The sequence below is a fragment of the Pithys albifrons genome, chromosome 9, assembly GCF_047495875.1.
Source record: "Pithys albifrons albifrons isolate INPA30051 chromosome 9, PitAlb_v1, whole genome shotgun sequence".
Taxonomy (NCBI): domain Eukaryota; kingdom Metazoa; phylum Chordata; class Aves; order Passeriformes; family Thamnophilidae; genus Pithys; species Pithys albifrons.
Window position 1 is genome coordinate 18,375,771 of NC_092466.1, and position 26,010 is coordinate 18,401,780.

Genomic DNA, 26,010 nt, shown 5'->3' on the forward strand with positions numbered 1-26,010 from the left:
TCACATCACCAGTCTAGTGCTGTGCAGAATATTGGAAGAGCACAGTCTGTCTACATCACTACATCAGGCAGTAAGTTCATAAAATTGGGTGTTGTGGTTCTACCTGTGGCTCACAGCTGGTGCAAATTAAGCTGAACAGTTTATTTTTTCCAAGTTTCAACTTTATTAATTCAAAAGTCTCAGGTCTTTTCCTCCTGAATGCCAAATGGATTGCACTGTAATTTGCCTGTGCCCAAAATAAGCAATGCTATATACACCTGAGGACGTGAGAGTCTTTCATTTTAAACCCTTACAGGTAATACATTAAAAATACTCTAATTTTATTCTCTTTATTTTGGTTTGCAATGCAGAAGAATTGTAAAATCCAAACTGAAGGGGGTATGTAAAACGTTTCTAAAAGCTCTTTCAAAATTAAACAAGAGTAAACAAAAATACTGTGACAAAGGTGGTGTTTCACAGTGCAGAAATCAGTTCATGTGATGTAAGTACAAGAGGAGAATTGTTTTGATAAAGCAGCACCTTGGTTTGAAACGCTTTCCACAGTGCAAAAAGTTTGGAAAGTGTTTCTATCTGTTCCTGCTGGAGTCCTTACATGATCAGGGAAACTTGCACACTTAATTAATCTGTCCCTGTACATAAAGCCCGTCATTTGATTTGGACAATCTTCAACATTTCACCATTTCAGTAATTTCTCCAGCATTGTCTGAGGTGACATTTATTACTGCCCCTGAACTTGTCAGTGATTTGGATCATATCCTAACTATTATTTCCTGACCTACTTTTTCTATTCAGCACAGTCCAGTTCACTTCTATCTTGGGCATAATTGTGCAATAGTTACAGCAAAGTATGAGGGAAATATTTAATTAGAAATAAAAGTTTGGAAAGAACCTCAGAAAGGTGCCCTCTCTTTGCTGCAAGTCTGGATCAACTTTACCTAGACTGTTTCTCACAGATATTTACCTTCTCCTAAATACTTGCCAGCAATGGACAGTTGAGTTTTCCAGTTCAGTCTGATGCTTGTCTAACCTCATGCTAGGAAATGTCTGCCCCCAGTGTAAAGTGAATTTCCCTTACTGCAGTTACCACTTTTGAATTATCTTGTTTCTCAGCAACTGTGATGTATTTCCTTTGCTGCTACCCATTCCAGAAGTGAATACCCTTTCAGCTCTTTCATTTCATAGACTAAAATTCTATGTTTTTATTTAATCCATTCTTATTTATTCCAGAAGTTTTTTTTAAAACCTGAAATTGAGCACAGTACTTGAAACAGGTACAGTATTCCATTGCAGAGTCAATGGAAGGACTGCTCTCCTAACCGAAGGAAATCCATGTGCATTTAGAAGTGCACTTGCTTTTGTTGGGGTAAAGCAAAAAGTTGCCACTCCTCAGCTGAGATACAGGAACCGCTCACATGTCTGCTCCCAGCAATTGCTGGAAAAAACAGGCTTGTGGGAATGATCCCATGTTCTACATCGGGCTGGCTCTATGTGCAGTCAGTTTCTGTGGCAGGGACGGAGAAGGGGACAACTATTACCAGCTGGGAACAGTAGCAACAAGGATTCCTCATGCCCTGAGAGGTCTGACTTGCCAAGCAAAGGTCATAAAGTGTACCCAGCCAGCTCTCTAGAACTGCCAACAAATGGCATGAGGTCTGCCAGTCAACAGCAGCCGTCTGCTTTGTAGTTTAAACATAATTAGTTAAGTTAGGGAGTTCTCAAAGCATTTCAGTTTTGGAAGCACTACAATTCCTTCTAGCAGTAAATGTGTGTAGCCAGTCTTCCTTTCTATCCTCTTCAGTGCAATTGCTTTAGGGCTGGCAAAATTACAGCAAGTGCTTATGCATTAGGATATGAGGAAAATTCTTGAGAACATCAGTCACAGGGTGTTACAATGAAAATTTTACTTTATTCTCAAACACTCTCTTCATTTTCCCAAGGTAGCACATATGTGTTTCTGTTGCTTGCTTCCAATTATCTAAATATAATGTTCTGATCCCAGACAAGAAGCGGAGAGAATGTCATGTTATCTCTCATGAAGCAATTTCTTAATGCCTTATCTTTCTGGAGGCAATTATAATAGCTGTTCATTCTTTGTAGATGTTGTACAGTGGAGGCCCCATGTCCTGTACTAAGTTTAGGTGTAAGGAGGAACTATTACGGGAGCTGTTTTTAAGGACAACCATCCATGTAGTGACTGGCAATTTGTATAAAGAAATGACCTTCACATGCACAGCAAAATTCAATTAGTGTTTCTTTTCAAATATACACATGACACTGCAGCACAGTTCACCCAGTTTTATTTTATCCCCACTTGATATTTGATACATTTCATTCAGAAAATGTGTCTTTACACTTGGATGTCTCAGCGGTCAGAGAATAAATCACAGTCACCAGATTATCAGTGCTGCACAGGGAAAGCCAAGATACTAAAAAAAAAAGGCTTGAGGTCAAACTCATTCAAGGTCACTTTAGTCCTTCTAAGCTGTTGAGTAGCACGTGACAATGTAGACAAAAACTTGAACGTCGATGCCGATGCACGAATAACTGTGGGAGGTACGAGGTGTGCCTGGGGAACGCAGGCAGAGGCGTCCGAGACACAGATACCTGAGTCACATGAGTGTGCGTCAGGGCACGCTGAAGGGAAAATGACACGGCAGCCAGTCCCAGGGGCAGCCTGCGCTGTGTTCCCCCCGAGCAGGGTGGCGGGAGCCGGGGGGTGGCGGGTGCCGGCCCGCACCGCGGCGGTACCGGCGGCAGCTCGGGGGGTGGCGGTGCCCGCCCGGCGCGCTCCCGCGGCTGCCGGCAGGTGCGGGCGCGGCGCCGAGAGCGCGCACGTTGCCCGGCTGGGGGGGTCGCCGCGTCCCCGGCGAGGGCGGCGGCCGCCCCTCTGCAGCGCTGCGGGCAGGACGCGTGCGCCGTGCGCCGGGGGGGGGGGGGCGCCGCATCGCAGTGCACGGGGCTGCGGGCACAGGCGCCGGCATGAGCGAAGCCTCCGCCGCGCCCAGCCGGGGCTGAGCCGGGAGACAAAGGGGAGAGGCTGCTGCCATGGGGGAGCAGCTTCGCGCACGGCCCGCCGCCCCCGCGGGGCCGCCGCCGCCGCCGCCCGCCGCCGCCTCATGCTCGCTGCTCGGCGGGCTGCTGCAGAACGGCTTCCACCCCCCGGGCCCGCCGCTGAGCAACGGCGGCTGCGGGGAGGCGCCGCACCCGCTGCTGCTCCGCCCGGAGCTGCCGCCGCTCAGCCACGGCTCCCCAGCCAAGAAATGCAGGCTGCGCCGGAGGGTGGACTCGGGCCGGCGGCACAGGCCACGTAAGTAATGAGCGCGGCGTTGCGGAGCGGTGCCGGTCCGGCCACCTCCCCTCGGCGCGGCGCTGCCGCAGCCCGGCCCAGCGGGACTTGGCGCTGGCCCCGTGTCAGGCGGCCGCGGGTCCCGCGCCGCCTCCCTCCTTCCCTCCCCTCCCTGCGGAACGCCGCCCGGCCGGGGCTGGCGGCCGCCCGGCTCCGCTCCGCGGGCGTTCCGCCCCCCGCCCCCGGAGGCTGCCGGGCGGGCGGAGCGAAGGCCCCGCGCCGGCCAATGCGGCGGCGGCGCCCGGGCACGGCCCCGCTCCCGCGTGGGCAGGGCCCGCCCTGCGCCAATGGGGCGGCGGCGGGCGGGGAGCGGCGGCCCCGCACAAACGCGGGCGGGCGGCGAGCGGCCGCTTCTGGCCGAGCAGCTCGGGCGGCGCCCACGGTCCCGCTGGCTTCTCCGCCTCCCAGCCGCGCACATGAAGCTCATAGTGCCCAGGCAGCACTGTAAGTAACGCCGGGCCGGCGTCCCGGCGGGGATGACCGGGGCGTGCTGGAGCGTGGGAATGCTCTGCGCGCCGAGTATGCGCTCCTTTTTCAAACATTGTTAGAATGAAGAAAGAAGTAGATCTGGAACTCAAGGCAGGCTATTCGGACTGGAGAAAAATGTACATTGTAAGCACATTAAATTTGTAATATGCTTCTCATAAGCATCCCATGTGGCTTTTGATTAGTCGGTTTGGGAGTTGTTAGTGAACTGGCTGTTTATTTTAGGTCTGGTTTTAAGGCTGTGAAATTGAAACATCCATATTTGTGTTATGCTTAATTTTATGTGATCTGTTGATTTGTAGTTTTAATGTCTTGATCACAGCTAGCTTCATACGTGTAAGTATGGAGGTATTGAATAATTCCATGGTAAACTCTACAAGTAAAACAATCCGATGGAAAAGTACTCCGTTTCTTTGCACTCTCACTTTGCTAGCCCTTCAAATAAAGCCAACAAATGTCTGATGCTTTGTTAAAAGTTCAGCGTGTTCCAAAAGAGTAATCAGGGATAGTGAGGACCACAGCTTCCCGCTGCCAAACCTTAAAGATGTTTTTACTCAGTAGGAAGTAGTGTACATTCCGCTACTCTGGGGGGTTTTTATTTTGTTTTGAAATGGATATTTAGAAAACTTTTCTGTATTAGCAGAACGAAATAGAAACAGCCTTGAAGAGCTGCAGCTTTCACAGGACTGCATATTAGCCAGTACCTTTTCTGGCTTTTTAAATGTTTTTGCTGAGCTACACATACCACTTTCCCTTAGACTGTTCTCTGAATGATTAATCGTGTAGTACTTACAGTACCTGTGGATAGTTAATGTAGTTCTCTGTCAAATTTAACATATCAATGGTCCGTCACTGGTTTTGTAGTCTTTGTCCAGCCTCAGGTTTTTATTCATGAACAAAACCTGCAGAACTTGTACTAGCTTACATTTTGTTTTGGTGTAATTAAGAGGAGTCAGCACTTGCATATCAAACTCTCTATAATAATAAAAACTATTCTGAAGCAAAGAATAAAGCTTTTAGAGGTTCATGAGATCACTTGATTAAGAAAGAATGAGGAATTTGTATGTTCCATCCCATCCTAAAGGGAAAAAAGAGCCCATCAGAGTAAAAAGTGTAGGTGTCTGACTATATTGCCCAAGATGTATCACAACTGAATATTCAGTTGTGGGGTTTTAATGAAATGAGTCTTCAATGGAAACTGCAGGTGAGGGAAGTACTTTGTAGAACTATTTTGTGGGCATTTTTTTTGCTCATTAAAATACACAAATGCTTGCTGGTATACTTTTTAGTTTATATACTTTATTTTGGATAAGAATAAATTTGAATTTACTTGTGCATTAAATTACGATAGCACATAGTCACTACCTTAAAAAATTATTAAATTATTACTCAAATTGTCCTGGTACTGCATCCTCCTCTAGTAAATACTGCACAGTACCATTTTACGGGTTTGTTTCATTTTTTTAATCCTGGGTTTTGCAGATGTTTGTTCTGTGCTTAAGGACACATTGCAAAATGAAGTGCAGTTGCCACATGGCATATGAGACTTCAGCATTGATTGCGAGGTTTGCTTTGTGTGGTGGAGGAGATAATAATTGGCATTTCCCAATATTTCAGCAAATGAAACCTATCTTTCTGCAACAGTTGTTCTTTTAAACCCATATTTAGATGTTTTCTTGATTGTTTTTACTTTCTGACAAGGTGAGGTAGAATTCTGTGCTCCCAAGTCTTTTCCCCCTCTGAGAAGGGAGGATTGCCTGTGAAACCAGAGTGCTTTGCTGATAAGCCTGCCGTGAGAGAGGACTCACCTAGTGCTGCTTCTGCTGAGAATTCTGTCTTGGTTTTTTCTTTAGTTTGACTAGATGGCTTGTCAGGGATATTGGGCTTATGTCAGTTTGCTTCTTTAGGAATCAGTTTGTGGTACTAGGACTACATATGTGTGGATGGTCACACCTGTTCATCAAACAGCTCTGTGCTTTGGGCTTTTAATTGTTTCGGGTTTAGTTGTTTGGGAGATGTTTTGTGGTTTGGTTTGTTTGGTTTTTTTCTGTTGAGGAAGTGGACATTCAATAAGCCCTTGCTGCAGAAGGTGAACTGGAAGGCTTCCCCTGATCCATATACATGATTTCTTTACCTCTAGCTTTGTAAGGTTTGAAGACATTGCCATTACTAAGCAGATAGAACTAATTTTTGAACTAAGTAGTCTATTTTTGTTCAAAGAAAAAATTGCTTCCATTTTATATGTTTTTATAACTGTATAAAACAGGAAGAAGGAGTGGAAAAATATATGTAAGGTATTATAAGTTTCTTTTTTTACTAAAAATCAGCTTTCAGAAAGTGTGAGAATACTGTGCCATCTTATGTGTGTCTCTTAGTTTGACACACACATACACACACCCCCCTTACTCTTTTTGGCTCTCTCACCTCTTCTGGATCCAATTAAAAAAGTTGTTAGATCATCAGTGTCAAGCGATGCAAATGAAATGTAAATGAAGTAATAGGATTTCAACATATACGTGTTCAGAAAGAAAAGCAGCTGAATCCAAGATATTTCATCTGAGATATTTATGACTAAGATACCAGAGTATTGATACACCCATTCGAATTGCTGATAAAAATTGAGATACTGTCCTTGTATTCGAGGAAATACAGGTTCTGTAAAAGAGATATGTAAGTTGTAACTATTTTGGCCAAGGAAGAAATTGCTGCAAATTGGGCATAAATAAATCTGGGGCCCAGGTAGAAAGGAGAAAACTCTAAGGAGAAGGATTCAGGCATAACCTCTTTATAAGAGTTGAGGAGTAAAAAGGTTCAGCTAACCTTTGTTGTTTAAATGTGTGAAAAGGATTACTCTTGGTTATCCTCTTTAATGGGGGTAAATGTTGCTTGATGATCCAAGTGTTCCCCTTCATTCTTGCCTCTCCTGAGCTCTTGTCCTTCAGGAGAATATTGTGATTTGATATTTACCTTCCCACATGCTATCCTTATATCCTTGTATTTTTAAGTCAATAGTAAGATTTTAAAAAATCCAATGTGTTGAAATCTGAATGTAATAATGCCTTGTAGGAATAGCTGTGTAAGTTCAGACTCTTGAGAGTTTATGCAGAAACCAGGTAAAACGTGTAATGGAATTTCTCATGAGTGAACCTTTGCCCCAGATAGCACAGCTGTTGGTGTGCATCACATTACCTAGTTATGCAATGCTGTAGATACCTTCTGTTTGCATTGTCACGTGCTTCTGCAGCTATATTTTGGACTAGCACAGATCTTTATCTCAAAGTAACAAACCAGTAAGTAGTTGTCACTTACTTACAGTTTATTAGCATACAGAGACTTCATTTTCTTAAGAAGATAAGCAGAACCTGATTTATGCCAGTCTTTTAAGAACACATGAATCATCTCAATACTTTCTGTATCAGTTCTTTGGGACCTAAAAGTAGATTTTATAGTGTTATTTTCTTAACTTCTTGCTATGTAGCAATACAGTAGAAAAGTTCTGTTTTCTCTGCAGTAATACTTTCTGTTGATCCAATAGGGATGTTGCATACCTACTCCTGAAAAGAGAGAAATCAGCTCACGAGCCTTTATCAAACAATTTTAGTTAAGAACTGCATTTTTTTTACAGTGTGGAAGCATTTCTGCAACCTATCCAGTGTCTTTATTGCTCATAGTATATCACACCATTTTGACTAACTGTGATCAGCCTAAGATGCTGCCGTAATAGGTTCTACTTTTCCCTCCTTGCTTTCCTGGCTTTTCATAATCAAGCAACTGAACATTTATCCAGGTTGTCAGTGAAATGCTGGATTTTCAGTTTAAAAGAAACTAACAAGAAAACCCAAACCAACAATAAAAAAAAATACCTCCACAATTTCCCTCCCATTTTCCCTCAACTCCTGTGGAGACCTTACCTGTACAAATACCTGTCTTTCTTTCATACCTCGTGGTTGTAGTACTGGGGGCTCTAGTAATTTTGATGGCCTGTGAATTTTCTTGCTCCCTGCGTTGGCAGAGGCAGCAAAACCCAGGAGCACCTTCCAGTCTGCCTGCACGCTCCCATTAGCACCACATTCAGGGCTTGGAACACTGAACTGTTCATGTACCAGCTGAGATGAATTATCTAAAGGTACTGAAAGGAACTGATGGTGCTTCAGTGGTGCATTTTGTTTTGGAACATAGACACAATGAATAAATTTTTAAAATAATGACTGGAATACAGAAGTGTTTTTACTGTCACTCGAGTTGTACAGCAGTTATGTGAATTTGAGTGTGGCTTGTCAGAAACGTTGAGACTTGGGTTTTTCCTAATCGATCTACCAATCAAGATGTTTTTATTGCAAATAGTTCCAACAGATAGCTGGTGTTAAAAGCTATGAAGAAAACTAAGCTGCTGTTCTGCATAACTGAAATTCCTGTTTTTGTTGACTGATCTTGGGCTCTTTATCTGTGCTGAAGAAATCTGCTGCTGTTCTAAAAGCAAAGTTCTTTTCTTTTTGCAGCTCTCCATATGGCTCACAACAAAGTAAAAGAAACTGATTCACAGAGAAAATAAACTAAAAGTGTCCTGGTCTTTCTGCCTGCTTTTAAATGCGAGCATTGTGTGTAGCAATCTCAAGAACTATACAGATTTGAAATAACTTCCTAGTTGTTTTCTGCAGTACTTATTATTTGTGAATGATTTAGTTATTACTCCTCAAAATGTTAAGATATAAAACTAAATGTCTTGGCAGTCATTTATGAATAACTCTCCGCTGTTAGCATTTAACACTTTTATTGCTGGTCTTGTGTTTGATAGAAGGATGGAATGCTTTTTCCCTCTTTTAAAGACAAAATCTACACTATAGCTTTAAAGCAACTGTTGATGCAGGTGGAGTGTAGCAGATTTTATGCCCTTAATGAAAAACATTGTAAGTTGGCTTACACTTTAAACTAAAGGCTGTTTCTGTATTGCATAGTCCAACCATGCTACTTTTAAAATTAAACTTCCTGCTTGCCTAGTTAAGATATATCTGAGGAGGAGACTTACTGTTCCAGTGGGTAATTAAAGTGCTCAGTAGCTTAAATAAAGATTTGTGTAAATCACTAATGGGATTGGCGTCTTAAGCTCCACTGCATTAGAATGTTGTGCAGCGTGGACCAGACAGCTTTTGCATAAATATTTACCTGCTACTTCCACAAGTGTTTGACTTACAGGTTATTCTATGGTAACATATAACAACCCTAAAATAAAGCCTGTTTTAAAACATTTGTTTTGAATTCCTTCCATTTCAGGGAGCTCTCATGTATCTGCATAGGAACTTAGACCTTACAATACATAAAAGTAGGTTTTCTTAGTAAAACAGTACTGTAAGCAGGCAGCTTCATTGGAGTTTGTACATTATGCCTGCCTTGTCCTTAGGGAAAGGGAGTCAGAAACTGATGATTCAATTACCTGGCATGTAGCAATGGAGAGAAATATTTGTTCTAAACATCTGACATTTAAGGATTGGTTTGGGCAGGGAGGGAGGGTGTATTAAAAATCATTAAGTTAGACTTTGAATTATTCAGCCAGACAAGAATGATGCTGAGAGCCTTGAGGTAGGGAAAAAGACTCTCAGCTTTGTTCAGTCTGAAGCTGAGCAACTTAGTAGTGATCTGTGATAATGTGAGGAAGGACAGTGGAATCAGTACCTCCTATGCTTATTAAAATCTTTACACCCAGTTATTTGCTTTTAGGTTCACTGGCAGAAATATCAGTTATGCACATGGTTTCAAGTTTGTATTAACATTAAATTGGGATGCCCTAGTTCGTACAATCATGTTTCTAGCAAGTGTCCCTGATTCTCCTTAAAAGCAGGGAGGTGACTGTGTGACTGCTATTTTAAAAGTGTCTCTTAGAAGTTAGCCATATACTCGGTGCTTTCAATTTAATTTTTCTAATAAACATTGCTAGCTACATCCTTCTGCACTGCCTGTGTGTGGACTTCGTGTTCTCACTTTTTACTGCTTCATAAAGTTACCTGGCTTACAATTTAAAATGTGTGAATGCATATTTAAGTGGAGCAGGCAGACGAACCTGATTCAGTTGGCATCTTCTGCCTGCATGTTCTCCATAGTCATTGTCTCTTGCTGTTAACAGGACAAAGGTTTTGGTGGACCTAGGTCAGCTGAGGCAAATATATATGTATATATATATGTATGTATATATATATATATATGTATATATATGCTGAGAAGCAAATAGTGGCATTTCTTACATAGTTGTGTGATAGACTAACACATATACCAGCAAAGGTATATGTCTAAGGCCAAAGGGTGGGTCTGTCAGTGGTAAATACTGAACATAAGCCACTTTTGGCTACTGTATACAAGAGGTGAAGTTCCAACAGAGTTGCTGGTTCTCGTGAGTTGAAATGTGGAGGCTTCCAGCATAATGGGAGTTCTGTATTGCTGTTCTTCAGACAGAGCCTTGTGACTGGAAATTCTGACTGGGCTTGGAAAGGCAATTGTAGATGTTACGCAGTGGGAATATGACTTGAGAAATCTTGTTCTTCTATTTCTTTGGTTTCTCCTTCCCCCCCTCCCCCAGTGTATTGGCGGAATTCGTGCCAACTGGGTGAAATGCAATTTCATTCCTTTTCACCCATTGGTGCTGGTTGGGTGAAATGCAGTAAACGTGGTCTTGTCAAGAGGTGCTGACAGAAGAGTAAAATGATTTCCTGGGAAAAAAATGTTTTCATTTTATTAAAAGCTGCTTCTCTGAATAATTTTGTTATTTTCTTTATTCTTTTTCTCAGCTGAGCCTTTATGAGGCCTTAACTTAGGGAGGTGTTCAATACATGTGAAATGGACATGTAAGTGACCCCCAGCTCTTAGGAGCAGAGGCTGGTACTGTGATTGCACTGAATTACTGTTTAACAAATGACTCAAGTGATGTGGCTAGCCTGTATATTTATAGTGACTTTCTCTTTCTTCCTCCACTACCCCCTTGTTCTTAGCATTCCCATGGTTTGGAATGGATATCGGTGGAACATTGGTTAAACTGGTCTACTTTGAACCTAAGGACATTACTGCAGAAGAGGAACAGGAGGAGGTGGAAAACCTGAAAAGCATTAGGAAATACTTGACCTCCAATACAGCCTATGGTAAAACTGGCATTCGTGATGTCCACCTTGAACTGAAAAATTTGACAATGTGTGGACGAAAAGGAAACCTGCACTTCATCCGCTTTCCCAGCTGTGCCATGCACAGGTTCATACAGATGGGTAGTGAAAAGAACTTCTCCAGTTTGCACACCACACTCTGTGCCACAGGAGGTGGAGCGTACAAGTTTGAGGAGGACTTCAGAACAGTAAGTGAACAGTTCATATGGGTTTAGTTGGAAGTACTTTGGGAAAGCATCATGGGAGCCCTTCTGTTAAAATTTGCAGGGAAAATAGCAAATTTTTTGGTCCATCCTAAGCAGTTAACAGAATCAATTCATGTTTGTTAATTGGTGGCATTGCTGAGAACATGGAGAGAGGACAGGAGAGTATTCATACTCTACTTGCTGGGTATTCTACTGCAGAATATGTTTAGTAAATGTGGGGTTTTTTAGAATACAGTTGTGATGATCAGATGCTTCATAATCAGCTGAGGGTATGTTATGACAACACGGAAGCCTGACACTACAGGTACTTACAAACTGATTTTCTATTGGAAAACTAGAAATGCAGCCATACTGGCTGAAGATTTGATTCCTGTTCCCTTCCCATTATATTAACATTCAAGCAGAGTGACGTCAAGAGTCTGGAAGACTAAGCATGGAGCATGGGGGATAAACAGTGTATGGAAACATGACAATATCAGCTAGCTTTTGATTTCAATTCTGGGAATACATCATTTGAAGAAAGGCAGTTCATGAGTTGAGTACGTCCCAGGTCACCTAGAATTTAAAAACAGTCCCTGCAGGGAACTCCAGAAACTGATGGAAATCTGAAGTTTGGCACTACAGTACACTACAAAAAGTGTGGCTCAGAGGCATGGAGGAACCATTGTACACACTGTGTTAAGAGGGAAAAAGCGTTCAGGAGTTGTCTGTTGTGTATCTGTCTGTATTGGGACATATCTTCATTTATTTTCTGTATGAGGTACTAATCTGATTATACCAGAGGAGTCTCACTAAAATTAATGTGAATTATTTACTTGCCAGGCAGGCAGGTCTGACACTTCTGTCCCTGGCTTTTGACCTGATCTTGAGGGTGAGGGATGTGGGTATGGCAGGTAACATCAGTAGCTTTTCTGTCTCCCCTTAACTCTAGGGACCTATTACACTGATTCACCAACTGCTCTTGACTGCAGTCCTTGGCTTTGTATGCTTCTGCAGTGCATGAGGGTTTTTTGTTTGTCAATACTTTTCACATACCAGATGACCAAGATCCTAAGGGGAAAAGAGAAAGCTATAAGAGCTCATCATGAATTCCAGCTGTTACACTATTGTGCAGTCACTTTTAATAAATATTAGATCAACTGCTTCCATGTCCAAGGAAAAACTGTCAAGTTTCTAATATGGTGTAGTAGTCCACTACTAGTGCCAGATTTCCTGTCCTTTAGTCTGATTGCAGGTCCCTTACATATTAGGGTCTACTGATGAATGAGTCCTCAAAAGCTTGTTTGACTCATACTGTATAGGGATGTTGGCACTACAGTAAAAAGGTGAGTTTTATTTCTAGTCAGTGTGGCCTCAGCTCAGGTGTTTTTGAGTGTCTTTACACATTCCAGGGAGTGATTCAAGTCATATTCTTGAAGTGACAGTGGGCAGTCTTTCCAAATTCTTTCTCCCTACATCATGTAATAGCAGCTACAGTTGCTTACTTAGTAAAGAAGTTCATGTCCCTTGCTCCTGCAGTTGTAGAACTGAACTGAAAGTTACCTGGTGGCTGCCACAGCTAAGCATTTCTCTCTGCAGCTTTGGCTTTACCTGCCATATATGTGCAGCTTACTGCGAGGGACCAGTCTTGTCTTAGCTGCATTGATACAGCACTGGAAGCCATAGTTGAAACTGTGGCTGTTTTGCTCCCTGTTGAGCAAATAAAAAAGGTCACATAGCAAATAACTGGTGGACTTAGGCATGGAAATCCTGCATCTCTACAGGGTTGGTTAACATTCAGTGTGCTACAACACTTGTAGGTAATTTCAGAAAAACCCAGTAAAGACTGTCTGGGGAGTTCTGTAGCATAAAGTAATCACACTTAAGTAAGTGCTTTGGACACCTCTTACAGCTATCCAGTTCCACACTGTCCTTTACAGCAAGTGTTTCTTGGCCCAAACTATAATATCCATAGAGAATTACAGAAGCAAAATACTATCCATTATATGAAGGTTTGTTTTCTTAATCTCTCTCCAAGGCCTGAGTGTTCTGGGTACTGGCACACTTCATTAGCCATTGTACCAGCAGCTGGCTATCTCGGTGTGTTCTGCAGACTGTAAATTGACTCTGGACAACAGCTTAGGACTGCTCTCAAAGTACAGAAATGTCTGTTTCAAATATTTGATCACTCTAACACACCTGTAAATGTAGAGGCTGTGCCAAGTCTAAATCTTGCTGTTGCAGGATTCAGTATTGTATAATGCCTTATGTGGGAGAGACTTTAAATGTTCCTGTGTATTACTTAAAAGTAATTTGGAAGAACTAAGGTATGTTTGTGAATGTTATTTTCATTAAAAAAATCTGGCTAAATGCTAGGAAACTCATTAATTGATCTAGCTAACATGCTTTTGTTCTGGCCCCTTATTTCCCTGTGTAAATGCTTCTAAGTTATTTGTCTTTCATTGTATTTCTCAATGATTATGTGATTTCTAGAATTGGATAGATTTAGGACAAAAGCTCCAACGTATTGCAAAACAGCATTTAAATTCCAAAGAAGGAAACCTTCTAAGATTACAGAAGCTTTTTCTCCTTGAAACAGACAAGCAAACACCCTGCTGTCACTTGCCTGTTCCATTGTCTAATCCTGAACCCCTAAATGAGTTGAATAGGTTTGATCTAGACATCTCTGTTACTTTTGTGTATTCACAAATAACATAAAAATGGTGAGGCATCTTCTGTTTACCTTAAAAAGGGAACTAAATCTACAAAGCTGCCTGACTTTAGGCATTTGACCTCCCTCATGTAGTCCACACTGTTGGGTAGGAGACCTGAAGATGTCTCTGTGGTCTGCTTGGTGATTGCCGACAGTAACGATCAGTAGCTTGGCAAATCACGTGATTCATTCTTAAGATCTGAATGCTTCTTTAGGAGTAGGAAAACTGAGGAGTAGGAAAACTATTCATTAAACTAGACTAAGGAGTATTTTACCAACCATATGGCTATACTTAATGTTCATTGAAGAGAACATTAGAAAGTAATTCACCGAAAGGACTGTTTCCGGCTAAGTTATTTTTTTGTTTGTTTTGGGATTTTTTGTTTTGTTTTGCTTTTTGTTCTTTTTTTTTCACCCCCTTTCTGAATTATTGGTCTTTATGGCTGGCTGTCTTTATTTTCAGGTGACAGTGGTGTTAAGGCATGGATGAATCTGATGCCCTAATTCTGATAATCCTTCCCTCCTTTTCCCACCATGTACTGTCACTTCACATATTTTGTAAATGCTCAAGTAAGCACTTCTGTGAAAATAAGGAGTACTTAAAATTTTTTTGCTTATAAACCTGTGATATGACTCTTTATGCTCTGTGACTCCTCCATGATAGCACATGCACGTTAACAGCAAACTTCTGTGCAAGTAATGTAGTGAGGAATAAATTCTTAGGCTGCCCCTCAGTTTTGTAAAGCAACTCAATGTAAAGGATACATGGGAGATGATGGAAGAAAGAATTATTCAGACTTTTTTCTAAAACCTGCACAACCGCAAAATTTCTATTGACTGCAGTGGCTCAAAGGTGGAATCTTTGTATTCCTTTCCTGAACAGACACCTGCAGAAGTTGACTTCTTGTAATAGAAATTTTACTGCTAATTTCAGTGGGAGTAGGGTGTGGGCCAGAAAAGTCCCAGTCACTTAATCAAGAACATTTGGGACAGGAGAGGAAGAAAATCTCTTACCAACACAATGTTAAGCTCAGGCCTTGACTTTCCCCATAACCTGTAAGGAAAATGCTTTAAAAGTGAGCTTGGCTGTTGGATAGTGATTTCCTTGTGCCAGTTATTAGCTGATTGTAAGGCTTGACTTTGTGGTATGACTTCTAGACTGTATCTTAAATAAACTCACTATCCTGTGTTGTAGGATGACTAAACTGTGTAACTCTTAAGTTAGCGTAAGACACTCAAAAATTCCATTGCTTGAGGAGGGTGGATGCTGCTGCTCAGGCCATAAGTGCTGGCCTTTGGTGTGTAGAGTGGGGTGGAGTGGGAATGGGTAAAGTAGCCATGACACCTTCTGTTGCCATCACAGCAAGAAGCTAGGAAATTAGTCGGAGGGAGTGGGGAGAAACAAAGTGCATCTCTTCCCTGTCAAGAGAGGGAACAGATCCCTACAGCTAGCTGGGCAAGAGGGCAGACCTCTCCAAAGGATTTCAGACAAGTGCTTTTTTTGCCCAAAGCTGATAAAAAGTGAATCTTGTCTTCTGCCTCAGTGAATATTGGACTTGTGCTTGCATTAGACTTTGTCTTTTTTGAATGCGAGTGGTTATTTCCCAACTCTGTAAAGAAGCATGGTTGGGGGCTGAACTGAAGATAATCAAAATATAAAGAAAGCAAAGTATGTCTTTATAAAAGTAGAGGAGAGGCAGTGGGAGGGAGATGGAAGGAAATGCTAGATTGTAAGCTATTCTAAGAAATAAAAACTGAAGCAATGCCCAGAAGACGTAAAAGCCAGAGTGATACAGTAAATGAGGCTGTTGTAACTGATAATTAAAAACTTGCAAGATGTTATGTTTCCAACAGCTTCTTACAGAAAAAAAAAGTCATTTTTCTGATTCAAATTCCAAGAGACTAATGAACTTGGAACTGTTTCCAGGTTCAGACTTTCCTGCACTCACCAGAACTGTGTGCCAGGGTGAAAACTCAAAAGTGGGTGAAATGTTTCCTGGGCTGCAGCTTCCCTGAAAAATTGTCTGCACACCAATAGTGATATATTATACTTCAACCCTGTTGCATATATCATGGCCGCCCTCAGCTCACTTCTAGAGGTTTGGGCTGTTTCACGTTTATATGGGTGAAGTGGAAATATTTACTCACCCATAATAAGAAAGAAACGTGACCAAAGTCTTTGACTTCTGTGCTTCCATACTTCAAAGCAGCAGCAAGCTGGTACCATATTTTTTCATTTTATACTGCCTGGTACTTGAATACAGCTAAGAATTTTTTATTTTACACATATTATTAAAAAACCAAACAAGCAAAACCACAAAAAAACCCCAAACCTAAACTTCAACAGAGAGCACTGTTTTCTAGCACTTCTTAAAAGTGTTTGAGAGGCAGGGTTTCATTCTCCTCAGAACAGCATCTGTACACAGGAACAACAGACCTTTAGTGTCTTTGAATTCACATGGGTTTCAGCAGGTTGTTGTTAAGGTATAATAGGACTTTTCTGCTTGCAGTATATCAGCTGTTAAATACAGCACAAAGCTATAAAAAGCAGAACAAATTCTAGTATGTCTTTTATACATGGAGGGCTGGACCTAATAAAACCTCTGTGTAGTGCTTGAGAAGGAATCTGATTAGTTTCTTTCATTGTGTTCTTACAAAATTGGTGGGCTGACTGGAGAGTTTGTAGAATCAAGGATTTTGTCTGTGTTTTTGCACTGATGCCAGAAGTATTTTACTCTTGGATTTGTGTTGCTTGCTTGTGTCTTGCAAGGTCTCTGAGTAATGCTTACCTATTTGTGAAAGTGTAGCATGGATCGGACAAAAGCAGCGTCTGCCCAGGTATTTGGCTTTCAGAAGGATTGAGGTTTTTTCTGGAGGGACCATAAATCTGCTAATGACTCGTCTTTGTATAACAACTTCTAGTTCAAGTCTTTTATGCTGCATTTCTGTAATTGTAATTTTGTAGATATATGTTGACCCAGAAAAAAATACGAAGGGATTGCAAAAGTTACCAGAGAAAGTAGAAAAACAGAAGAAGGTATCTCCAGCTGTCTCTCCTGTTGTATAAACATCTGGGTGTATATTGAGTCTTTGAGACTGCTGGTTTTTTCTATCCTATTTCTTTTCAATGGTTCCAGAATTTGAAGACTGGCAAGTAGAACAAAAGGACAGATAGAACAAAAGGACAGACCCAAAGAGTGGGCTGGCTTTCAGTTATGGCAATTTAGAGCCATGTACAAGAGAAAAGACTTAATAGGAGAGATTTAAATAGCTTAAAAGAATGTAACCTATTGGCCATGCCTGTTCCATAAAAATATATTTCCTCTTTATTGTGATTTAATAAAGCTTCCAGAATTAAAAATAGGACACAGTTACCCATTTAAGTCTTCTCCATTAGCTGTTATAAAAACATCCTGCAATAAGCAAATGTTTGAGAACCAGCTCTGTACTGTAAAACTCCCTATTGTTCCTAATACTCTGTTGCCTTTTTTGCTAGAAAGTAGAGTTGGGTGAGACTGGCTTTGCAGGTGTGAGGGTGCAAAGACCTCAGGATTTGAATGGGCAACTTTACAATACTTTTGCTCCCTCTTCTCTGCCTGAAACTGAAAAGGGGACTTTCTAGAGATTGGCACTGTATTCTATTTTGAGAAAGGGATGTGATTCCTAATTCCAGTGAACAGAATGTTGTGACAAGTAGACATATCTGCTTAAGTACAGTTATAGTGTCCTGTGAAGTCTCAGAGAGAATGTTCTTTATAAGCTTTTCTTTTTATTTTTTTGTCTTTGTTACAGTTATGTTTTTATGAACATGTTTCTGGGGGCCTGACAATCTTTTTGTTTGGTTTTTTAATTTGTTTTTTCACCAAACATAGGTAATACCCTGTTTTTCATGACGCATTTTAAGTGCTCATTGTAATTTAAAGAAATAACTCTGAGTACTGGTGACATACTAAAAAAATGCAGATCTTTTAGGCATAATTCACTGTATATTTAATGCATATTTACATAATATGCACATCTTAATACTTGTATTGAAAATTTCATTAAATTGCTGGGAAATGTAGTTTGATGATGAGATAAAGTACTTTGCATCCTGAGGAATGATGATGTGTAGGCATGTGTCAGATACTCCCCAAAAGCTGCAGAATACAGCTCTTCTTGGGCTGGGATTAAGGGGAAAGAAATTGATTGCTTCAGAATGCTAAAGGGGAGAAATGTTTCCTTCTTGCAGAGCAGGGAATGTCTCAAAGGCACAGGAACTGAGTGGCATTATTACACAGCACATCATTGTTTTGGGAGGTACCTGTTGTCAGGCAGATAGCAAACTTTTATTTCAGACTTCATGCTTAGATGTTTGTATTGTGTAAATAGCATAATGTGTTACTGTTAAAGTGATTAAAGTGCTTCAGCAGAGCATTTTGTCCTTCTTAGTGTTGCATTATACTAGGAAATATTTGTTTATTGATTCTTGTTCTTCTTTTGCAGATTGCTGATTTACAGCTCCACAAACTGGATGAATTGGACTGTTTGATCCAGGGCCTCCTTTTTGTTGATTCTGTTGGTTTCAATGGCCAACCAGAGTGCTATTATTTTGAAAATCCTACAGATCCTGAACAGTGCCAGAAAAAACCTTACTGCCTTGATAATCCATATCCTATGCTGCTGGTTAACATAGGCTCAGGGGTCAGCATTCTAGCTCTGTATTCTAAGGACAATTATAAGAGAGTTACAGGATCCAGGTAAATTTGATTTTGTTTCTTTTAATTCTGTTTTCCCGATAGTAATTGAACATGGAGAACTAGACAGTGTGAGCAGTAGGTGCAGCCTCAAATTGTGTTTGTCTCCCCAATTCTTTGAAAAGCCTACCCACTAGCAAGGCTGAAAATATCCTAGGATTCCTTCAGAGTGGGGCCTACATAAGGGAAATAATTGATCCCTTCAGCTTTAGACTTGCCTTAGTCTCTTATTGAGTGTTCTTACCTACTTCCCATCTCTTGCTGTGAATTACCAAAATCAAGCTGTCCCAGTAAATGAATCTTCTCTCCCCTTTTGATCCCCTGGAACAGCCAGATCAGTGAAATACATTTAGGCTAAATAAAAATGTCCTACTTAGTAGTTTTGATGTACCCAGGATGTAGGAAAACTTTGTAGACTGGATTTTGACACAGGAATCTCACTAGATCCCTTCTCTCCTTACTGATTGCACTAGTTCTTGAACCATGCTGGTAAATTGAGGAATGCCAGTGTGTAAAGACTAGAACTGGTTGTCTGAATTCACTGTTACTTTGCCCTCAGTGTGCTTTCAGCCTAGGTCAGCTGGTGCTCTCTGAAGTGATTTATTGGGTACTGCTGAGTTGAAATGGTCTCTGGCCTGTGTTCAGTAAGGGATTTAGATGTGCCTGCTCTGTTTAGGAATTTATGAGTTCAGTAGAGTGGATGCAGAATATTCTTAAGGCCAAAAACCACCCTGAGGCATATTTAAGTTTGTTCTGCAGATGTGGCAACAGTGTTAACTTTTATCAAAGCACTTAGTTACAGATGTGTCCATCCAGAGGAGTAGCAAAAGTACCAATATCCAACTTCTTTCTCATACATGCAAACTATGCTGATTTACTTCATTTTTTCTAATTCAAAAGAATAGCAAACAAACCGCTAAAACACAAACCTAGAAAAAATTACCTTTCAAAACAATTGAAGAAGCTTCTTGGAGTTACTATAGTCCCTTCCAAAGCTGCATTCTGTTCTTCAGCGCATGGTACATAGTAAAGTTTTTCCTCTATACCGCACATGACTGCATATGTGTCTCCTGTTGTCTTATCTAGGGTATATCTTTGTCACAATAGTAGCTATGAGCCATTTTTTTTTATACAGTACAGATGGACACAAGTTGAATGGGAGAAGTATTGGTTTTCTCGCAGGTGTGGTTTTTCAAGTACAGTAGTTTTGACATCTATAGATGTGCTTCTGATCCTTTCCACTGTGGAAGGAAAAACATGACTGCAATGGGTTACGGACTTGTTAAAAATGATGAAATCAATACTGTCTTGTTGATGACATGTAGAGCTTTCTGCTGTTCAGATACTGAATGTATTACAACGCTACTAGATGTGTTCTGAAAAACTTACCCTGTAGTCCAAGAGCATAAACTAAACTGTGTGTTCGCATCTGGTCTCCTGGACTTTTTCATGAAGTGCAAATATGGTGTCTCACTGATCCTCTTGTTTACAGTGGCTCCAGTTGGTGTGACTGCAGTCAGAGCATATAAGCTAACTTTCTCAGGGGCTAAGAAAGAATGAGGAAGGATGTAGAGGTTAGTAAGTTGAAGTTCATGTCTGTTAAGACTGAAGAGTCCAAAGTAGATTTTTAACAAGTTAGCAACCTGTTATGCACAGCTGAATGCTCCCTGCCAAATTTATACAGTCATTAAATATTGTACTTGAGCCTTTACAAGATATTAAAGTGACTGCTCCTTGCTCAAAGTTCTTACAGGGAAAGAACATTCAGGACTGATGCCTTGCTTTGAACAGGAACCAACCAGACTGCTTCCTGCCACTGGGTAGATCTCTCTTGGCTTCCTGCCCCTGTATAGATATTTAACTTTGTTCACTGTTTATTTTTTCATCACTGATTTGAGTGCTCTGGTCGCTAATTATTCTTGCACAAGGAAAACTTTTCTAGTGTGCTACAAATAGCAAAATGTTATCTGGGGTGTTGGATTGGACTTTATTCCTAGCTAACTCTTTATTTAGTATAATTTCTCCTATTTAAGTATTAAATACTTACGAGTAGTTCAGTTAAAAGCACACTGAATTGTGTTAAATAGAAACTCACTTTAAGGTGTCTGTATTCACTCCTCCGAGGGAGGAGTTGCAAGATACGGTTGGTAGAAACATAGACCATGTTGCAAATGGGAGTCTGAAGAGTTATGGTAAAAGCTGATTCAAGCTGCTTGTCTGAAGGGACTGTGCTTTTCTAGTCTTGGAGGAGGAACGTTCCTGGGCCTTTGCTGTCTGCTGACTGGGTGTGAGTCGTTTGAAGAAGCGCTGGAAATGGCCGCGAAAGGAGACAGCACCAATGTGGATAAACTGGTGAAAGATATTTATGGAGGTGACTACGAGCGGTTTGGCCTTCAGGGGTCTGCTGTAGCGTCAAGGTATGTGTTAATTGAGCTGTTTTTAACAAGTCCCTTGGGAAACTTCCTGTGCCTGCTAAACTGAGTGCATAATCCCTGGACTATGCACTATGTCCATGTGGTAATGTCACTCGATGTATCATGTGATTTGTCCTTAGATCTCTTTGCTCTTTTTTTTTTTTAAACAAGTATAAGCAGTGCTTGATGTAGTTTGCTTCCATTTAAATTACAATCATTTTAGAAGTGTCTTTACTCATTGTTTTGCCTTTCTAATGATACTCAGTTTTCAAATCTGTCACAAATCAATGGATATCAAGTCCAAGCAAAGTGTATTACAAAATTTTAAGGGCTTTTAGCACTCCTAAGTATTTTCTATTAAAAGACATCGTCTTCCTCACACAGCTTTGGTCATATGATGAGTAAAGAAAAGAGAGATTCCATCAGAAAAGAGGACTTGGCCAGAGCTACTTTGGTCACCATCACCAACAACATAGGTTCTATTGCTCGCATGTGTGCATTGAATGAGGTAAGTTATTTAGCAAGAGTTTAAGACTTTCAGAAAAAACATAGTGAGATTGTGAGAATGTAGAAAATGCAAATTGCTGGCACAGTAGGTGAGTAACTGGCCTTGGTAAATGTGCATGTATTTAACAACATGTCATAACTCTTATGACTTGTTTTGTGTATGCTTTGATGCAATGTGTAAGGTACTTCGTGCTTCAAAGCTGGGTAAGAGGGGAGAGAAGTTAACTGCAAAGATCTCCTTGAAGCAGAGAGCTTCAGCCTAGAGCTCTTCAGTTGCTCTCAAGCTGTAATACATAGATATTGACACCTATCTAATACAAATTATTACTCTTAATTACCTTGTAACTATTAACAGTTTTTACTATACCATGACAAACTTTATTCTGAATGCTATTTTGCTTGGATTGTTTCAATAGCATGATGGGTTCAAACTGTGTATTATGTAAATGTTTTTATAGATTGCATTAGGTCAGAAAAAAGAAAAATGCACTTCATTATCCTGCCTCAGACTCCTGTCAGATGCTTGTTACATTCTTTTCTTCAGGCATGATAAGTATGGATGATTGTTCCATTCATATACCTTTCCAACTTGTAGCAGTTAAAAGGAAAACATACCCACTCATAAAAAACCCCACCACAAACCCAAACATTTACACCCTTGTTTTTATCTGCAGATTGCATCCTTTACTGTTATGTGATAACTAATTTGTTTTATCTGCTCTGACAGAGCATTGTCAGTAGAAGAAATTACTTCTTTTTTATATTTTTAATCATCAACACACCTACAGAGCCCAAACAATAACCAATAACACAAACCCAAGAAACTTACCAAACTGCCACCTGATTACTTTATTGGGTCCGTTCTAGCTTTTGGCTTTATGAGAAATAGTAAATAATTAGTTACTAGTGCTTTTGGTGGGTGTGGATTTTGATTTTCTTTTTTAATAAACTTTTGCCACATCTTCCTTGTGGTCTTTCCAAGACAGAAGGTCCTAATACTTAATCTCTTTTCTCATGTAAGACACTCTCTTTTTTCACAGTTTCATTTTGTCTTTTTAATACTTTTAGGATTGAATGGTCAGATCTTCTTATGGTAATTCAGAGTGTCATTGCTCAGTGAATTTATGTGATGGCATATTGATAAAATTTGAGTTCTGAGTTCCTTTACTGACAGTTCTTACTATTTCATTTTTGTAAGTGTGGAACTCAATTTTAAGAAATCATCCACAGTCCCTCCAGTCATGTCTAAAGCAGCTAATTCGGAGCCTGTCATTGTGTCTGAATACTCAAGTGTTTGTCTTTCCCCCTTTCATTTGTGTCATTTCCCTTTTCTAAGTTTAAATTCATCTGCCATTTTTTCCTTAGTCATTGGGCTTAAGTCTCTTCAACATTGCTATGCTGCTTATTTTTAATTCTCTTTTCACTAACTTTGTATGCCAGCTTTTGTTTGTTGCTCATATTGTTCTCTAAAACACCTTTCAGGTATGTTGTGCAGCACTAATTTTAATGTATGCTCCCCTATCAAATGCTACTAATAACCTTCCTTTGTTGTGAAAAGTGGCTACAGACATACACAGGTATTTTCTTTTTTTTTTTTGGACATTTTACTCTTTCAGTCAGGATGATTCTCTTTTCAGTGTTCTCTTTGCTTTCAGCTTCTTTACAGTGTTGCCTTGTGGCATGGAGTTCAAGCAGCATTGTACAGGGCTATCAAAGCATGGAGAGTTGCAGCAGGGAACCACATGGGATGCATTCAGAGGAGGAAATAGGCTACTAATGAAACTAATGATTCTGAGTCATTGTGAAAAATGTTTTGTGGGCAGGCTAACTTAAAAACTGGACGTGGTTCACTGAATTTTGTGGAGGAGTATGGATTGATGTGTTTAAGTATTCTCATTTTACAGTGTTAAAGTCGAATTTATCCAATACTTGAACTAAATTATTTTGTGGTTTTAGAGAATGAAAACTTGTTTTAGCAGGTTTACATACTATTAAAAAGAAAAATCAAACATGCAGTATCATTGCACGTAAGCTAATCTTCTGATAGTGTGCTCTTGGGGGGGAAAATACTAATGCTATCATTCTGCTAAATAATCTGGACACCTAAATTGCCTTTGGGAGACATGGCTGACTTAGAGCAAGTTTGATGAATAAACTTCCCAAATAAGAGCTTAAAAAACAGTTGAATATGATACTCTTTTGTGGAGCTTGTATTTATTAGATTAGAGTTGGGGCGAAGCTCACTTTTAGGTTGACAGAATCAATTTATGCCCTGAAGCATGAGTTTTGATAGGTTTTTCCCAATTATTGCAATATTGTGTTGAAAATGACTTGCACATGTGCAGGAAAAATGAGGCTGGGGAATAAATGAAATACTCTGCAGAACTTCAAAGCAAATTTGCTTGCACAAAGTTGGCAGTGGGTTTGAAAAATTCCATAGTCTGGAACCATTTGGCTACACATCATTTGAAATGGTCTGTCCTAGGCACGGCAGAACTGTATAAAGGAAACCAATCTTCTGGTTTATACTTTTCTTACTAACAGAACATGTAAGCTGCATCTGAACAAGCCTTCTTGCAAAAATAAGTGTAGGGGTTTTTACTGCATTATTGATACAGAGTTCCCTATTCAATTATATTGCAAATATGTGAATATACTGTATTGAAGCTATGCTATAGCTTTCTACTGCAGGGTATTTGAACAATTTAACAAAACCCACAGAGTGCAAGAGTTCATGTCTTTTCTAGGATGCTGTAATTTGATTAGCTTAAGTGAGCATGTCATCACCATCTGTTTATCAGGTTAAGATTTTTGTCTTTCAGCTTTGAAAGCTTCAGCAGTGGGCAATTTAAATTGACAAGACTCAACCTTAAGGTAGAGTCTTAAAGGAGACAAAAGTAGCATTTCTGCATTTTCCAACTCCTGAAAAATGCTAAAGCTGGTTTTCATTCAGCTAAAAAATTTAGGAAACTTTGCATCATTAATAAAATTTTAACCTTGTCAAGAAATGTTGGAAAATATTTAAATTAAATTTGCATGTTGATACACACTCTGCTATTCTTGTAGATAAGACTAATATTTTTAGATTCAAAATGTACAGTAATTTTTATACACTGTGTTAGGTACTGCTTGCTTCAATTTCTGGTAACAGTAGCTTTGTGTTTATATGCAGAAAAATATGAGCATGAAATTGAAATGTAGATGCTAATCAATTTAATGGTACTACATTACAGGAAATGAATTAGTTGCAAGTTTGTCCCTCCTTTGTCAGAAATTACTTCAGAGACAAAACTGCCAAGGATGCAAGGTGCTCTTGGCCATGTTCAATAACAACCTTTTGAAGTTTGAGTAGTTCTTATTTTCAGTCATTAATTCCTGGTAACAAGTATGAATACATGCTGATATGACCACAAAGTCTAAGGAGACAGAGAACTAAACCTAAATTATTTCAATAGGGTTTTGTTGATGTGTTTGGTTTGAGGGCAGTGAGACATGTAACTCAGTCATCAGAGGCTGTTAAATGAGTTACTGCATCTGGGTGTCTTCAGTACTGAGTATTCAAGTGAGAATGTTCTCTGTAGGATGTCACATGCACGGTATGGACACGATAGAACTATGGCCTGGAGCAAAGGAATTGCTGCAGAGCCAAGTGTTGGGCTTTATAGAGCTGTGTGAATGTAGAGAGCTAATCCTTGGTAATTCTAGTCCCTGTGCAGATGTTTTCTGGTAATTTTCTACAGAGGACTCTTGAAGATTCATTTCTAGGGCACTTCAGGACTCCTGTAAAAGCTTCTGTCTCCAGGGCTTGGCCTCCTGCTGCATCTTATAGACCAATTCTAGTGTATGGAGAACATCATGTTATACCAATGCAAAGTGCAAGTGCATTTTTGTGCATCATAGGGAGAACTGGTCTTGATGAGATAGATGTCATGGGCATTGTTTAAACACCAGACAGAACCATTGCTTATTGCAGTGATGTACATACAGGAAAGGATAGCCCATGGCTTTCCTAATGGCAGCTTAGTGCTGATGGTTCAAAAATCTTAATTTCCTGAATGAAAACTGAGTTCAAGTGAGCTTTGAAACAAAGGAATGCCATACATATCAAGTGTCATGTCAGCCACGTTTCACTTGCTTTTTGAAAATGGAACCGAAGTCCAGATAACAGATAATGAAAGATGCTTCTTCCCATCTTTAATGTAATCCTTCTCAGATACCCCTTAGAGGTTCTCCATCTGGATTTTATAATCATAGTGATCTCTGGAAAGTTGCTTCATATGACATGCAGGGCAAAGATGTCTTCAGTGCAGCCATATATAGTTCAAAAAAGCAAACACTACCAGAAAACACTCATCATCTGATTCATGTTGGGAAGTTCCTGAGCTTTTAAGCAAGTACTGATCATCTGTAATAATGGCCTCTCACTTTCTTTGGAATAGAACGTGGCACCTCCCCACCCTTGTAGTGTCTCTGCTTAGCAG

General features: G+C 40.3%; 1 protein-coding gene across 5 annotated transcripts in view; it reads left to right on the forward strand.

Annotated features, from left to right (window-relative positions):
• PANK1 (pantothenate kinase 1) overlaps window positions 1-26,010 on the forward strand; it is a 32,827-nt gene that overhangs the window by 4,434 nt on the left and 2,383 nt on the right. The window contains exons 1-5 of one of the 5 annotated variants that reach the window (XM_071563235.1): window positions 2,956-3,307; window positions 10,810-11,162; window positions 18,358-18,611; window positions 20,849-21,025; window positions 21,407-21,530. In XM_071563235.1, coding sequence (XP_071419336.1) covers window positions 3,046-3,307; window positions 10,810-11,162; window positions 18,358-18,611; window positions 20,849-21,025; window positions 21,407-21,530 — 1,170 coding nt within the window. In that variant the 5' untranslated portion in view covers window positions 2,956-3,045. Of the gene's footprint in view, window positions 1-2,955; window positions 3,308-3,666; window positions 3,791-3,818; window positions 3,959-10,809; window positions 11,163-18,357; window positions 18,612-18,634; window positions 20,429-20,848; window positions 21,026-21,406; window positions 21,531-26,010 lie in introns of those variants that run through there. The other 4 variants (XM_071563237.1, XM_071563238.1, XM_071563236.1 and 1 more) reach the window with 4 other exon arrangements.